General features: G+C 45.1%; 1 protein-coding gene across 1 annotated transcript; it reads right to left on the reverse strand.

Annotated features, from left to right (window-relative positions):
• Positions 1-1815, reverse strand: SMIM34 (small integral membrane protein 34). The gene has a single exon (XM_058731922.1). It carries the CDS (start codon positions 1742-1744, stop codon positions 1409-1411), a length of 336 nt encoding a protein of 111 aa, XP_058587905.1. The 5' UTR covers positions 1745-1815; the 3' UTR covers positions 1-1408.
• Between the last annotated feature and the right edge of the window lie 12994 nt (positions 1816-14809).

Raw genomic sequence — 14809 nt, forward strand, 5'->3', positions numbered from 1 at the left:
GAGAGACAGAGCATGAACGGGGGTGGGGCAGAGAGAGAGGGAGACACAGAATCGGAAGCAGGCTCCAGGCTCTGAGCCATCAGTCCAGAGCCCGACGCGGGGCTCGAACTCACGGACCGTGAGATCGTGACCTGAGCCGAAGTCGGAGACTCAACCGACTGAGCCACCCAGGCACCCCAAGGTCTTATTTCTTTTTAGGCAGAGACAAGTCTCTAAGTAACAGGTATTTATAAAAACATTTGAGTACATCATGTGATGTCTAAAACGACAAAACCCAAAAGTAACTGTTTTGCCTACATGGAAAATTTGAATCTGATGGACTTGACTCAGCGTTCAGGTCATCAACTGTTACGCAGATGGATCCTCTTAATAGAAGGTAATGTAGCCATTGTTTACGGACTAATTGCCAGCGGACTGGTTGTTTCCTTCTCCACAAGAGTATAACCACCACCATCCCCCGTAACATCAACCACCACCAACACCATCATCACCACCATCAACATCAACCACTACCAACAACACCAACAGGCATCAACCATCACGACCGTCACCACCGACACCAATGCCACCATCAGCATCAACCACCATCGCCACTATGAACACAAGGCTTATATTTGACATATGTACTTTACTTGGAAAAATATGCTCCGATGCGTGATGCCATTAGCTCTTACCCGCTTTGTAAGATTGGCAAAACAGACATCATCATTCTCATTTTATCTGGGTGGGAGCTAAGTTCCAGAGAGGCGAGGTGGTGTGTTTGAAAGACACCAAAGTGGTCAAGAATCAAACCCAGACTAGAGTTTGATGCCTCCACCTCCAAAACTAATGCTTTTTTTCAGTGGATCACACACCCTCAGTGAAAATGAAGGACTTCTGACTAACGTCTGCTATTAACAACCTTGGTTCTATATTCTAGTGAGAACCTCTAGAACGAATGGCTCTTTGAAACCATCTATCCCACTGCCACATGTTCCAGGTAAGAGCCACAAGTCGCTCAAAGTTCATGTGATCCTCTGGAAGTTTAACTTTAATCCAGGGTGCCTGACTCCAAATTCAGCCTTCTTTCCATGACAAGAGTCCACCTTCACGTACACCCTCGGGAATCTCCTAGATTCTCTGAGGACACTAGATGCTCCATGTCCTTCTCTGGGACACAGGCTCTTCCAGTGATGGGTATGACCGGAGCCACTGCCTCTGCTGTCTCGTCTCAAAGTGCCATAAAGCCTGAGAAGGAAATAGGACGCTGGCTTTTGGCCATGCTCCCATTGGCGTAAGTGCCCCAGTAATGTTCCTCTAGCTCCACTCAAGGACTTGACCCCTCTATCAAGGTTCCAGGTAGACTCGAGGCTTCTCCCCCTTGCATGAAAGTTAGGCCTCTTCTGTGGAGGTCTGTTTGCCTTGACTTTCAAGGGATCCCTTGGATTTCAGTTTGGCACCCACTGTTTTTACATTTTGGTTCCAGGCTGGCCTGGTTGGACTGCAGGACAGCTCTGTTGCTAAAGGTCAGTGCAGAGCATTTGGCCACCTTGCTTTGGAGATTTTTCTTTTTGAGTTCGGAGGTCAAATTTGAGTAGTAGATATCTTCCAAGGATTTATCATTCTTTCTGAGGATGTTGCTGGCCAATCGGAAGAGGAAAATCACTCCGTAGATGCCAATGATGGTGAGAATGTACCAGGCAGCGCTGGTCCCATCTGGAAGTTTCAGGGCCCTGGTGGAGTTGGTGCCATTCTTCCCCTCCATGTGGTCCCTCAGCAGGTAGCCTAGGCCAATGCTCGCCTGGGTTGGGTTGGGGGCTCCCTGAGGAGTCCACTTGATTACTGAGAAACAGAGAGATCCAGATGAGACCCAGAATCCTGGGCTGAGGGCTGCCTGGCGAAGCCTATGAGAGTGTGATCCTCACATCAGTGGGAAACATGGGGCTGCCTAAAGGGGCTCTCTCTGTTGAATGGGCAGGAGCCCGACAACATATATATCAATATATTTTTAAAAATCAAAAGGGTTCGAAAACACCAAGTTCTTAAATGGGAGATGCAACGTTGTACAGATATCAATTGCCCCTAAAGTAATCTATGCAGCTAACATAATTGCAATAAAAATATCAGTAGAATTTCTTTGTGAAATAAGCAAACTATGAATATTGAAAACATCAGCTCTCAAGACTAATTGGGAAATATCTGAGAGCGCCCAATCCTAGACCACCAGGGAGGGAAACATCTGAAAACAATGAGTGGTGAGTGGAAATTAGCCTAGCCAGAAATTTAAAAGGAGCCAGCCAGAAAAATAATTTACTTTTTTTTTTGCATTGAATGAGTGCTTTATTTGCCCACAGCCCAGCTGCCATGGCTTAACTGGGCTTTGCAAAGGGCATGGGGGCTCTTCAGAACCAGGTGCAAGTCTCCCTAAAAAGTCCCCCCATAAAACTACAATAGCTGCTGATACACAGACAAGCAGAATAATGGAACAGAGTGAAAATACAATCAACAGGCTAGGAATGCAAATTTGGTAGATAGTAAAAAAAAAATTTTTAACGTTTATTTATTTTTGAGAGAGACAGAGACAGAGTGTGAGCAGGAGGAGGGGCAGAGAGAGAGGGAGACACAGAATCCGAAGCAGGCTCCAGGTTCTGAGCTGTCAGCACAGAGCCCAATGCGGGGTTCGAACTCACAAACACGCTAGATTATGACCTGAGCTGAAGTCGGACGCCCAACCGACGAAGCCACCCAGGCACTGTGAATTTGGTAGATAGTAAAGAGGCATTTCTGATGAGGCGGGAAAAGTCGGATTATTCAATAAGGAGCATTAGAGCAATATACAGCACTGAATGTACCTCTCTCACCGTAGGTTCAAAAAACAGTCCAGATCAATCAAAGATTTTAACATAAAAAAAGAAACAATTTAAAGTACTAGAAAAATCATGGCAGATTTTGTTCCTTTGGTATTGCGGTGTGGGATATCCCTTTCTAAGTACAACGTGAAAATTCAGAAGGAAAAAAAGAAGCAGGAAGAAAATTTTAAATTCAACTAATAGGAAACTTTAAAGTTATGGCATACTATAAAATCCAAAGACAAATGGAAAACTAGAGGAAAACTGCAATTTTATCATGAAATTTCTTAAATTTAAAAAAATGGGGGGGGGCACCTGGGTGGCTCAGTCTGTTAAGTGGTCATCTTCAGCTCAGGTCATGATCTCCCGGTTTGTGAGTTCAAGCCCCGCATCGGGCTCTCTGCTGTCAGTACAGAGCCTGGTTCAGATCCTCTGTCTCCCTTTCTCTCTGCCCCTCCCCCCACTCACTCACTCTTTCTCAAAAAATAAAATAAATAAACATTTAAAAAGTACTTTTCTTTATGGGGCGCCTGGGTGGCTCAGTCAGTTAAGCATCCGACTTGGGCTCAGGTCATGATCCCACAGCTTGTGAGTTCGAGCCCCGCGTCGGGCTCAGGTCATGATCCCACAGCTTGTGAGTTCGAGCCCCGCGTCGGGCTCTGTGCTGACAGCTGGGAGCCTGGAGCCTGCTTCGGATTCTGTGTCTCCCCTTCTCTCTGCCCTTCCCCCACTTGCACTCCCTCTCTCTCTGTCTCTCAAAAATAAATAAATATTTTTCAAAATTAAAAAAAAATACTTTTTTAGAGAGAGAGAGAGCAGGGGAGTGGCAGAGGGAGAGAAAGAGAGAAAATCTTAAGCAGGTTCCATGCTCCGTGCAGAGCCTGATGCAGGGCTCAGTTCCACGACTCTAGGATTATGACTTGAGCCGAAATCAAGAGTCAGACACTCCCAAATGAGCCCCCCCAACCAAAGGTGCCCCATCACTAAATTTCTTAATAGCCTTCAGTCTTATTAGAAAAGTCCAAAGCCTCAGTCGAAAAACATGCATAGGGGCGTGGGCAATTAGGTGATGGAAAATCAAGGGGATCTGGAACATAAAAAAAGTCTTCTCAGTCTTCCTCATAATAAGGTAAATGCAAATGAAAACCACATCAAGGTAACATTTTCTGATCTATAAAGTTTGAAAACGAATGTTTCAGAATATACTTTCAGGCATTTGCTCAATGCTGGAAAGAGTGTAAATTCATACAACCAATATGGAAGGAAGGCACTGTCAGGATATCTATCGACATTACAAATGCACTTACCTTTGACCAAGCGGCTGTCCCTGTAGGAATTTATCCTAAGATATGCTGGAAAACGTCCACAATAATGATGTTTAAACATTGCTTGTGATGATCAATGCTTAGGAACAGCCTGAATAACGTCAATTGGGGGATAGTTTAACACCTTTTGGAAAGTCCATGATGTGGAATACGATGGAGCCATAAAAAGTAATAGAGTTTTTTTCTGGGGGGGGGGGTACTAAATATTAATATATGAAAAAGTAAGCTGGGGCATCTGGGTGGCTCAGTCGGTTGAGCGTCTGACTCCGGCTCAGGTCATGATCTCACAGAAGGGCGAGTTCGAGCCCCGCGTCCGGCTCTGTGCTGACAGCTCAGAGCCTGGAGCCTGCTTCGGATTCTGAGTCTCCTCTCTCTCTGCCCCTCCCCTGCTCATGCTCTGTCTCTCTCTGTCTCAAAAAATAAATATAAACATTAAAAAAAATTTAGAAAAAGTAAGCTAACCATGTTGCAGTATATAATCCTATGCATAAAAGAGGGGAGGATATTTTATTTGCTTGAAGCTCATATATGCATAAAATATCCCTGGGAGAATACACAAGAAATTGTACCTGTGGAGGCACTTGGGGAAGAGTATGGGGGATGAGATGTACTTCTCATGAGTGCCCTCTCGTACATTTTGTACCATGTGTATTTATCTTCAAAAAGAAGTTAATTTAAAAAGGAAAGGGTACAAGTGGGCACTTCTCCGGTTTCCGTGGTGAGGTGCCCCTGGGTAATGACACCGTGTGCCCTTCCAAGACCAGAAGATTAAAATCTTAATTGCTGTTTAATTCAAAACTGTTTTCTCTCTTAGGAGAGCCAGTGCAAATGGAATGAAAGCCACAGAAGTAGGACATAAAACGGGGAGACATTTTCTCATTGAACTTGACCAGCTCAAATCCCCATTTCTTGCCCTGTGTGAACACAGACGTACTCAGATGGGTCATAGGATAAATCCCACAGACACATTATGAGCTCAGAACCCTACTGTGAGTTGTTAGAGAAGGATGTGATGTGTTCAAATACATAGAAAGTACACCCAACCAAGAACTACGGGACATTTAAATTATTTTAAAAGTAGTCCATTTCCACATGAAGGAAACTCACAACCTTAATTATTGCAGTCCACTGTTCTTCACTTTTCTTTAAAAAAAAAAAAATAAAGGGCGCCTGGGTGGCTCATTCGGTTGAACCTCCGACTTCGGCTCGGGTCATGATCTCACGGTTCATGAGTTCAAGTCCCGCGTCGGGCTCCGTGCTGACAGCTCGGAGCCTGGAGCCTGCTTCCGATTCTGTGTCTCCCTCTCTCTCTCTCTCTCTCTCTCTCTCTCTCTCTGCCCCTCCCCCACTCACACTCTGTCTCTGTCTCTCAAAAATAAATACGTGTTAAAAAAATTAAAAAATAAATAAAAATAAATAAGAATGAGCTGGTTGTATCTTAATGGATAAGCACATCCTGTAAAAAGGCAAACCTTTCTATCTGTGCCATTTTGCACTTCTCATTTCATGCTGTGAAACAGAGCAGTCATTCTAGAACAGCCCATCCGTGCACCGAAGCAGAATACTCACATTCCACGAGGTGGTCTGTTCCTTGACTCCTGGGGAGGCGGGTTTAAGCAGCGGCCGTGGAAAGAGAAGACAGAATGAGAACTCTTCCCTGCAATATCCAACTGACGTCTGGCCACACGGAGGTTCCTGAGCAGGGAGTAACATGATACCTGGAGAATTTTAGGGCAATACCAAGTAGAAACTTAGCAGAGAAGAGCTGGACTCATTTTCTCTCCTTTAGTTAATCAGGAGATCGAAATCTGTCTGTCTCCTGTTGGCTCAGAACACAAAGTACTTCCTGGCTTAAGCTTGTTGAGAAGGCCTAATGCAACGGAGTGTTTAAAAACAATGCTGGTACCAAGGAGTCTCCAGCTCTCCCTGAGGCTGGCTCACCAGCTTATAGCCTGGATGGTTCCTGAATTCCCCTGTTCTGCACCTGTCGCAGGTGTGGCAGACGGTCAGGTGTGGCAGTGGCCTGTTGTCGCAGGGTCAGGAAACTCCATGGTCAAGAGTCACCAGCTTCCTCTTGGACTGTCTCCCGGATGAGGAAACCCAGACAGGAAGACACAGGCATGGGGGTGGGGGTTGCGGGGACATAGCTGAGGGACCTGGGTTCCCCCTCAGGGATCGGTGGGCATGGGATGACAGGTCAAGCTGTGAAGAGTGGTGCTTCCTTTTCCCACACCCGTGAGTCACAGCCCACACTGGAATCGGAGTAAATTTAACCAGAAAGTGCTAGAACAGTAAGAGTCTGGGAGGAAAAAAAAAAAAGCAGGGAGCTTTGGTAGGGTCTGTGCAGCCACTGTTCCCAGCCCTACTCCTGAATCCTCGCTAATAAGATCAGCACCTGCCAAACATGTAAGGGTTGTTGGCTTTTAAGATGTCACTTGGTCAAACTTCCATCGGGGGGGACGAGATAAGCAAATTATAAAACAGACCACAAGGTCCGGCAATTCCACTCTTGGGTCAGTATCTAGGAGAGACGGGAACAAACACCTGGACAAAAACTTGCGTTTGGATGTTCACAGCAGGATTACTCGTAATAGCTAAAAAGTGGCAGCAGTCCAAATGTCTATCCACTGATGACTGGGGAGTAAAATGCAGTCTATCCATATGATGGAATATTATTTGACAGTGAAAAGGAGCGAAGTACGGACACGTGTTGCCACGTGGATGGACCTTGAAAACATTACAAGTGGAAGGCTCCAGTTACAAAGAACAATACATTGTATGGTTCCACGTGCATGAAATGTACAGAACAGACTGATCTATAAAGGCAGAAAGTAGATTAGTGGTCGCCATGGGCTGCGGTGGGGGTTGTGGGGTGATAACTATGGGGTAAAGGGTTTCTTTTAGGGATGATAAAGGGTGCTAAATTAATTGTGGTGCTGGTTGCACAACTCTTCTGCGAATATACTAAAAGCTACTGGATTGTACGCTGTAAGTGGGTGACCTTTTTGGGATCTGAATTCTATTTCAATAACGTAACACGGGTATAATACAATGGAATACTCTGCAGCTGTGACAAAGAAATGCGGAAGCTGTTTGTGTACCGATGTGTAAAGTTCCCCAACGCGTACTGTGGAATGAAAAGAGCAAAGAAGAGAGTATTGTCACCCTTTCTAAAAAAGTAGGGAAATCATATAGATCTAGTTGGCTTCTTTTGGCATTGGAAAGCGTTAAGGATGGCTGGAGACGGTAAGAACGGGAGTTATTTGGAAAAGAAGAGAATTGGGTAGATGGAGAACAGGAGTGGGGGTAGGATTCTCACTGTATTTTTTTTTTTTTATGTATATAAAGAAATTTAACCGTGTCTGTGTGCTCCCTATTCAGTAACACACACATCCATTACTTAGATGGAAATCTTCGTCACCATTCTATTTGGGCCCCTGTGGTCTCTCTGTAGGGGGACGGCTGGACCATGGTTCTTCCGGTTGTGCCACGCAGACAGGGATTTCCCACACCGACCAGCTGAGGTAAGAAGGGGCCAGAAGGGGTCCCTGGATGACAAAAGGCAAGGGCGGATCAGGGTCAGAAGTCAGGACGCTGGTCCCAGCTGTGCGCTCGCCCTGTGATCCTGGGCAATTCCTTTCCCACCGTGATTAACAGTTGCCTCATCTGTAAGGTAGGGGAGCAGTGGGATCCGGTCCCATCTGGTTCCATACAGGAAGGAAGCCTGGGGAGGCAGGGGAGGGGGAAGCGTGGGGAGGAGCCGCTTCTGTGGAGGTGTCTGAATGGGAGGGCTGTCAAGGCCAGCCGCCTCAGGGCAGGGAGGGCGGGCCTGGGCAGCTGGCGCCTCCGGAGTTGGAGGCTTCAAGGAGTATGTCATCTGTGAGGTCAGAAGGTTTCCGCATTCAGCTCAGCAGGATGATGGCACAGGATGCGGGGCTCACTAAGCTCCAGAAAAATGGGGGAGGCCAAAAAAGGGGGCCTTTGGTCTCAACCACACTCTACCAGGGGTACTAGCTAAGGTTAGGGCATAGCTCTGTACTGGGTGCTCTCGGCCTGGTTTCTGCCTCTCTAATCCTGTGAGGCAGGAGTGTTATTCCCCCTTAAGGAGGGGGTGATGCTCTTTCAGGCTCAGAGAAGTGACTTGCCCAGTGTCGCACAGCTCACAGGCGCCAGGGGTGGGAGGTCTGAAACCAAAGACGTTCTCGTTCCACGCCCTGAATGTCATTTCCGAGCTGGACCCAGAGCCCCACGAATCCTCCCAATCGCTTGCCCTACAGGTTGAACTGCAGGTTGTCATTGCTGAGGCATATCCATGACCTTGAAACCCTTCCCGTTGGCCAAAGTGGAACCGTGACGTTAAAAGTCAGGACAGTGGGGGTGCCTGGGTGGCTCAGTCGGTTGAGCGTCCGACTTCAGCTCAGGTCACGATCTCACGGTCTGTGAGTTCGAGCCCCACGTCGGGCTCTAGGCTGATGGCTCAGAGCCTGGAGCCTGCTTCCGATTCTGTGTCTCCCTCTCTCTCTGCCCCTCCCCCGTTCATGCTCTGTCTCTCTCTGTCTCAAAAATAAATAAACGTTAAAAAAATATATAAAAATAAATAAAAAATAAAAAAAATAAAAGACAGGACAGTGGATCTCCTCCAGCTGAAGGTAAGTAACTCAAGGTGGAAGGAGGAGGACCCTAGGGTGCTGGTCATAATCTGTTCCATGGATTTGATCAGTTTGGGGCTCTTCATAGCATCATACACTTGGGCCACATCCAGTTTTCTGCATGCATGTTACATTTCGATGTAAACCTCACCCTGTGTCTTTAACACAGAAAGCCTTGAGAGACTATGGGAAAATAAAGTGGAAGGCTTATACAGAAAATTCAAACGCTATTTTAAAAATCTTTTTTCAATGTCTATTCATTTTTGAGAGACACAGCATGCGTGGGGAAGGGGCAGAGAGAGAGGGGGACACAGAATCTGAGGCAGGCTCCAGGTTCTGAGCTGACAGCACAGAGCCTGACGCGGGGCTCGAACTCACGAACCATGAGATCACGACCCGAGCCAAAGTTGGACTCAACCGACTGAGCCACCCAGGTGCTCCTACAAATGCTATTTTAAAAAAAGAATTCTACACTCTGTCATGGCCATGGCCACATGGCATCATCTAATGAAAGTGCTCTGTGCCTGGGGTTGAAGAGGTGGTCAAGATCATGGTCACAGGGGCTGGGCAGCTGCCTGCCTTAGTATGCCGTGTGGATGACGCTAACTCTGTCATTCCCGAATGCTTACATAACAGTGAAATGGAACAAGTTGTACCACCACGAGGGCCAAGAATTTTCTTCCTATTTGTGTATGTCTCTTTAGACCTTCTGGTTCAGTCTAGACAAAATGCAATCAAACAAAGCCATTCACCTGGTAAATATTTGTCTGAGCTAAAGTTCTGGGAGAAAGGACCCCAACACCTTCTGGTTCCTTTGACATTAGAGACCAAATTCTCCCAGATAGCCATGGCTTATTTCCTTCCTTCCTTCCTTCCTTCCTTCCTTCCTTCCTTCCTTCCTTCCCTCTTTCACTCCCTCCCTCTTTCTTTTCCTCCCTTTCTTTATCTTTCTTTCTTTCTTTCTTTCTTTCTTTCTTTCTTTCTTTCTTCCTTTCTTTCTTTCCATCCATCCATTAGGCATTTCTTTCTTTCTTTCTCTCCCTCCCTCCCTCTTCTTTTCTTTTCTCTACTGAAGAACCAGTCAGCTTAGAAGATGTTTAAGTTGGAAGCAAAGGTAGCAATAATGTGGATTTGATTAGCCAGAAAAAGAAGAAGAAAAAAAAAAAAAAAAGGATAGAAACAAGTGCCTTTACATTTCAGGATGTCAGAACTGGCATTTTTAAAAAATGCCAATAAACAAATGCTCAAAATCACATTCAGCATTCTTTCTAAGGAGTATTTCTAGGGGAGGGAGACTTCACCAACCAATTCTGACTCCTTGCAGTGCAAGAGGACATTAAAAATGACAATTCAGGAGTCCTGTAGAGAACAACCCAACTTCCTCCCTGCCCTGCCCCAGACAAAGGGCACTTGCAAGCTCTTCTGGCCGGGAGCACAGATTCCAGATGTTTCCCGCTTTGCAGGGGGTACAAACTTCCAGAGGACATTTAAAAGATGTTTTGCATGTTTTAAAAATCTTTAACCTATATGTCATTTTTGCCTTTCCTTTTTTTTTTAAAGTTTTTTATTTTTGCTTTTTTTTGAGAGAGAGAGAGAGAGAGAGAGAGAGAGAGAGAGAGAGAGAAGGGGCAAAGAAAGAGGGAAAGAGAATGCCAAGCAGGATCCGCACTGTCAGTGCAGAGCCTAACGCTGGACTTGATCTGATGAACCAGCTGTGAGATCATATGACCTAAGTGGAAACCAAGAGCGGGACGCTTAACCAACTGAGCACCCTGACCCAAGCACCCTGCCTTTCCTTTGTAATGTCATTCATTGTCTTCTCCACCGTTGAAGGACATTTCATGTCACCTCGCGTCTCCAGGGAGGTGCCGAGGAAGGCTCCCAGCCCTTGGAATCCGAGGTGCCAGGTTCTAGCTGGGACTTCCTCACGCGTGCCCACTGCAGGACTGTGGTCAAGTCACTTCACCACCCCAAACCTCAACTTTTAAACAAAGGGTAATAAATTGTGGTGACGTTAACTATTTCATAAATCCCAGGGGCAAATACAGCCGCACCTCGTGTCTTCTCCCACTGAACTCCCTGGGCCCTCGATGCCCGGTTAGCAGGAAGCCCTACATTTATCACCCTCCTAAGGCTTCCGGGTTGACCGCGACTCGCTGGGATTTCGTCCAGAGGGGGTGGGGAGGGCAGCCCAAGGCAGAGGGCCACGTGAGTCATCCAACGCTGCTGTTGCCTCCAGGGGCCACACGGGGCCGCCATTGAGCACTGCCTCGGGGAGAGGGCTTCAAAGGTGGCAAGAGACAGAGCACGAGCCCTGCACGCTTGACCTGTTGCTCTCACGGCCACCGCAGAACAGACCAATGAGACTGCCCCCTCCCCGAGGGAGGTCGGACAGCCCAGTCAACCGGGCTCAGGAGTGGAAGCCGAAGAACGGGGCAGAAACCAACCCAGCTGCCATTTCCCGCCACAGTTCTGCCCCCCTGCAGGCCTGAGCTGGAAGAGCAGGGGAGCCTCAACCCTAAGGATTGAGTTCAGAATTTTGACTGTGACCCGAGACGGCACGCCTGAATTATTGAATGAAGTCCCCTTTCCCCCCACCTGACATGACGATGCGGGCCGGGAAAGATCGAACCCCACGCGACAGAACCCACAGAGCAAAACTAAAGAAACGGTGGGAACACAGATAAAGCGTTATCGTTACCTCAAATGAGTCCTTCTCTGTCGTGATGATGCTACTACCACCGGGACGCTCTGGGGTGCAGAGGCGACGCTAGACCAGAGTTAGAGAAAGGGAGACTTTCCAGGTTCAAGTAGGCGAGACAGAGGCAGGGTAGGGCTGGTCTAAGGGGCTGGATCCGAGGGGGTAGGTCCATTTCTGGCTTTCGCTTCTGCCTCCCTTTGCACCTTGGCCTCGTTTGCTCCTGCAGCAGACGAGTTTTCTCCATGTCCTGTAAACACAGAAGACCACTTTTTTCAAGGCCCACGGAATTTTCACATGCATAAAATACCTGCCTCGCAGTGTACCTGTAAAGGGCAACTTAGAACATTTCGAAAGGAGAACTATTCTCTACTACCAATTATTAAAATAGAGATCGGTTTTTACATTGAAAAACAACAACAACAACAACAACAACAACAACAACAACACGTAAGGCTCGTTACGTGGAAATCACCGCCTAAAGCATTCTTGGGTCAAAAAGAAAATCAAAACTGCAAGTAAAATATTATCTAGAAAATGAATTCAAAACAGTACATAGTTAAACCTAAGTACTAAAACTAGTTTAATTAACAAGAAAAAAAATAATAAATAATAAAAATAAATAGATAAATAAATATAAAAATAAAAAATAAATATAAATATAAAAAATAAATATAAAAATAAATAAATAAATAAATAAAATAAAAATAAAAAATAATAAAAATTATTATTTTTATTCACACCTAAGAAATGAAGAAAGGACAATCTTCTCAACAAAGGGCACTGGGACAACTGAACGTTCCTTTGCAAAACTAAACAAACACACACACAAACTGAGACCCTTACCTCACACCATGTAAAACATTGACTCAAAATGGATCATTTGGGACAATCTCAGTGTAAAACCTAAAACTATCAACCTTACAGACAAACACATAAAAGAAAATCATGACACTGGATTAAGAAAAGATTTCTTGGGGCACCTGGGTGGCCCAGTCGGTTAGGCATCCGACTTCGGCTCAGGTCACGATCTCACGGTCTGTGAGTTCAAGCTCCGCATTGGGCTCTGTGCTGACAGCTCAGAGCCTGGAGCCTGCTTTGGATTTTGTGCCTCCGTCTCTCTCTGACCCTCCTCCGTTCATGCTCTCTCTCTGTCTCAAAAATAAATGAACATCAAAAAAAATTTCTTTTTAAAAAAAGGAAGAAAAGATTTCTTAGATGTAACATCAATAGCACAATTCATAAAAGAAAAAAAAAACCTGATAAATTGGTCTTCCTAAAAATGGGAAACTTGATTTTCAAAAGACCCTATGAAGAAAATGCAAAGAAAAGCCACACAGACTGGGAGCTAATATTTGCAAATCAGATATCTGATAAAGGACTTGCCTCTAGAATAGATGAAAAAGTCTTATGACTTAATAATAAGAGCACGAACAACTCAATTTGAAGTAGAAAAAGGATTTGAACAGACATTTCGCCAAAGAAGATACACAAACAGCTAATAAGCACATGAAAAGATCCTCAACATCATTAGTTACTAAGGGAATACAAATGAAAACCCAATGATCTATCACTACACATCCATTAAAATGGCTCTAATTTAAAAAGTGGCCATGGGGCGCCTGGGTGGCGCAGTCGGTTAAGCGTCCGACTTCAGCCAGGTCACGATCTCGCGGTCCGTGAGTTCGAGCCCCGCGTCGGGCTCTGGGCTGACGGCTCGGAGCCTGGAGCCTGTTTCCGATTCTGTGTCTCCCTCTCTCTCTGCCCCTCCCCCGTTCATGCTCTGTCTCTCTCTGTCCAAAAAAAAAAAAAAAAAAAAAAAGTTGAAAAAATAAATAAATAAATAAATAAAAAATAAAAAAATAAAAAGTGGCCATGATGTTGAATGTTGGCAAGGCTGTGGAGAAACAGGAACTCTCCTACATTGCTGATTGGAATGTTGAAAGGTACAGCCCTCTGGAAACAGTTCAGTAGTTTCTTTCAAGGTTAAACCTATGCATATCACATAACTTAGCAATTTCACTCCTGGGTATCTACTGAGAAAAAAAAAAAAAAATATATATATATATATATCCACACAAAAACTTGTACGTAAATATTCTTATCAACACCATTCATAATAGCCCCAAATTGGAATCGGTCAAAATGTTCATCAACTGGTCAGTGGAAACACAAAGTGCTATGTCCTTGCAGAGGACTACTATGCAGCATAAACATGGATGAACTTCATAAGGATTATGCCGAGTGAAAGAAGCCAGACACAGTGAAAGAAGCCAGAAGGCAACATATCGTATGACTCTATTTATGTGAAATTCCTGGGAAAGGCAAAAAAAAAAAAAAGAAAAAGAAAAAAAGAAGACAGAAGCAAATTGGTGGTTGCACGGGGCCAGAGGAGGGAGCAGGAACTGATACGAACAGGAGGGGGAAATTTGGGGGCTGAGGGAAATGCTCGCAAACTGTCAATGGGTAGATTTTACGATACGTAACTTATATCGCAATCAAGCTGCTTTAAATGTTAAATTCAGTACCTAATTCCAGATGTTTCGATAAGAATAACAACATAAGCCCAAAGAAGGCTGGGAGAAAAAAAATTAAAAAGGAGAAGAGCAGAATTTAGAAGCTAGAAAAACAATAACACTAAGAGTTGGTTCCTTAAAGAATAAATAAATAAAGAAAGAAAGAAATAAATAAGATGAGAAACAATTAGTTACCCTAATAAAGAAATAGAGGAGGGGCACCTGGGTGGCTCAGTCAGTTAAGAGTCCAATTCTTGATCTCAGCTCAGGTCTTGATCTCAGGGTTGTGAGTTCAAGCTCCGCATTGGGCTCCATGATGCTGGGCATGAAGCCTACTTAAAAAAAAAAAAAAAAGTAAAAATAAAGGAGAAAGAACAAACATACCAAATAAGGATAGTTGAGGGAATAAACAGAGATATAGAGGAAATCTAAGAAGTAATGTCTTAATTCTTTCGCTCATTTCTGTGCAAATAAGTCTGAAAGCCTTGCCCAAATGAACGACTTTCTAGGAAAATATAAATAATCAAAACTGACCCCAAAGGAGATTTTTTAAGTCTTTTCTTAAATGTTTATTTATTTTTTGAGAGAGAGAGACAGTGAGGGCAGGGGAGGGGCAGAGAGAGAGGGAGACACAGGATCTGAGCTGTCAGCACAGAGCCCGAAGGGGGACGGGGCTCAAACTCACGGACCCCGAGATCATGACCAGAGCCAAAGTCGGACACTTAACTGACTGAGCCATCCAGGTGCCCTCCAAAGAGAGATTTTTTTTAATCAGAAAATATCAGTTACCATA

This window comes from Neofelis nebulosa, chromosome 5 (genome assembly GCF_028018385.1).
Source record: "Neofelis nebulosa isolate mNeoNeb1 chromosome 5, mNeoNeb1.pri, whole genome shotgun sequence".
NCBI lineage: Eukaryota > Metazoa > Chordata > Mammalia > Carnivora > Felidae > Neofelis > Neofelis nebulosa.

Excerpts from the sequence above, each read along its gene's own strand:
- SMIM34 (XM_058731922.1), bottom strand. The coding sequence starts at position 1,744 with ATGGAGGGGAAGAATGGCACCAACTCCACCAGGGCCCTGAAACTTCCA.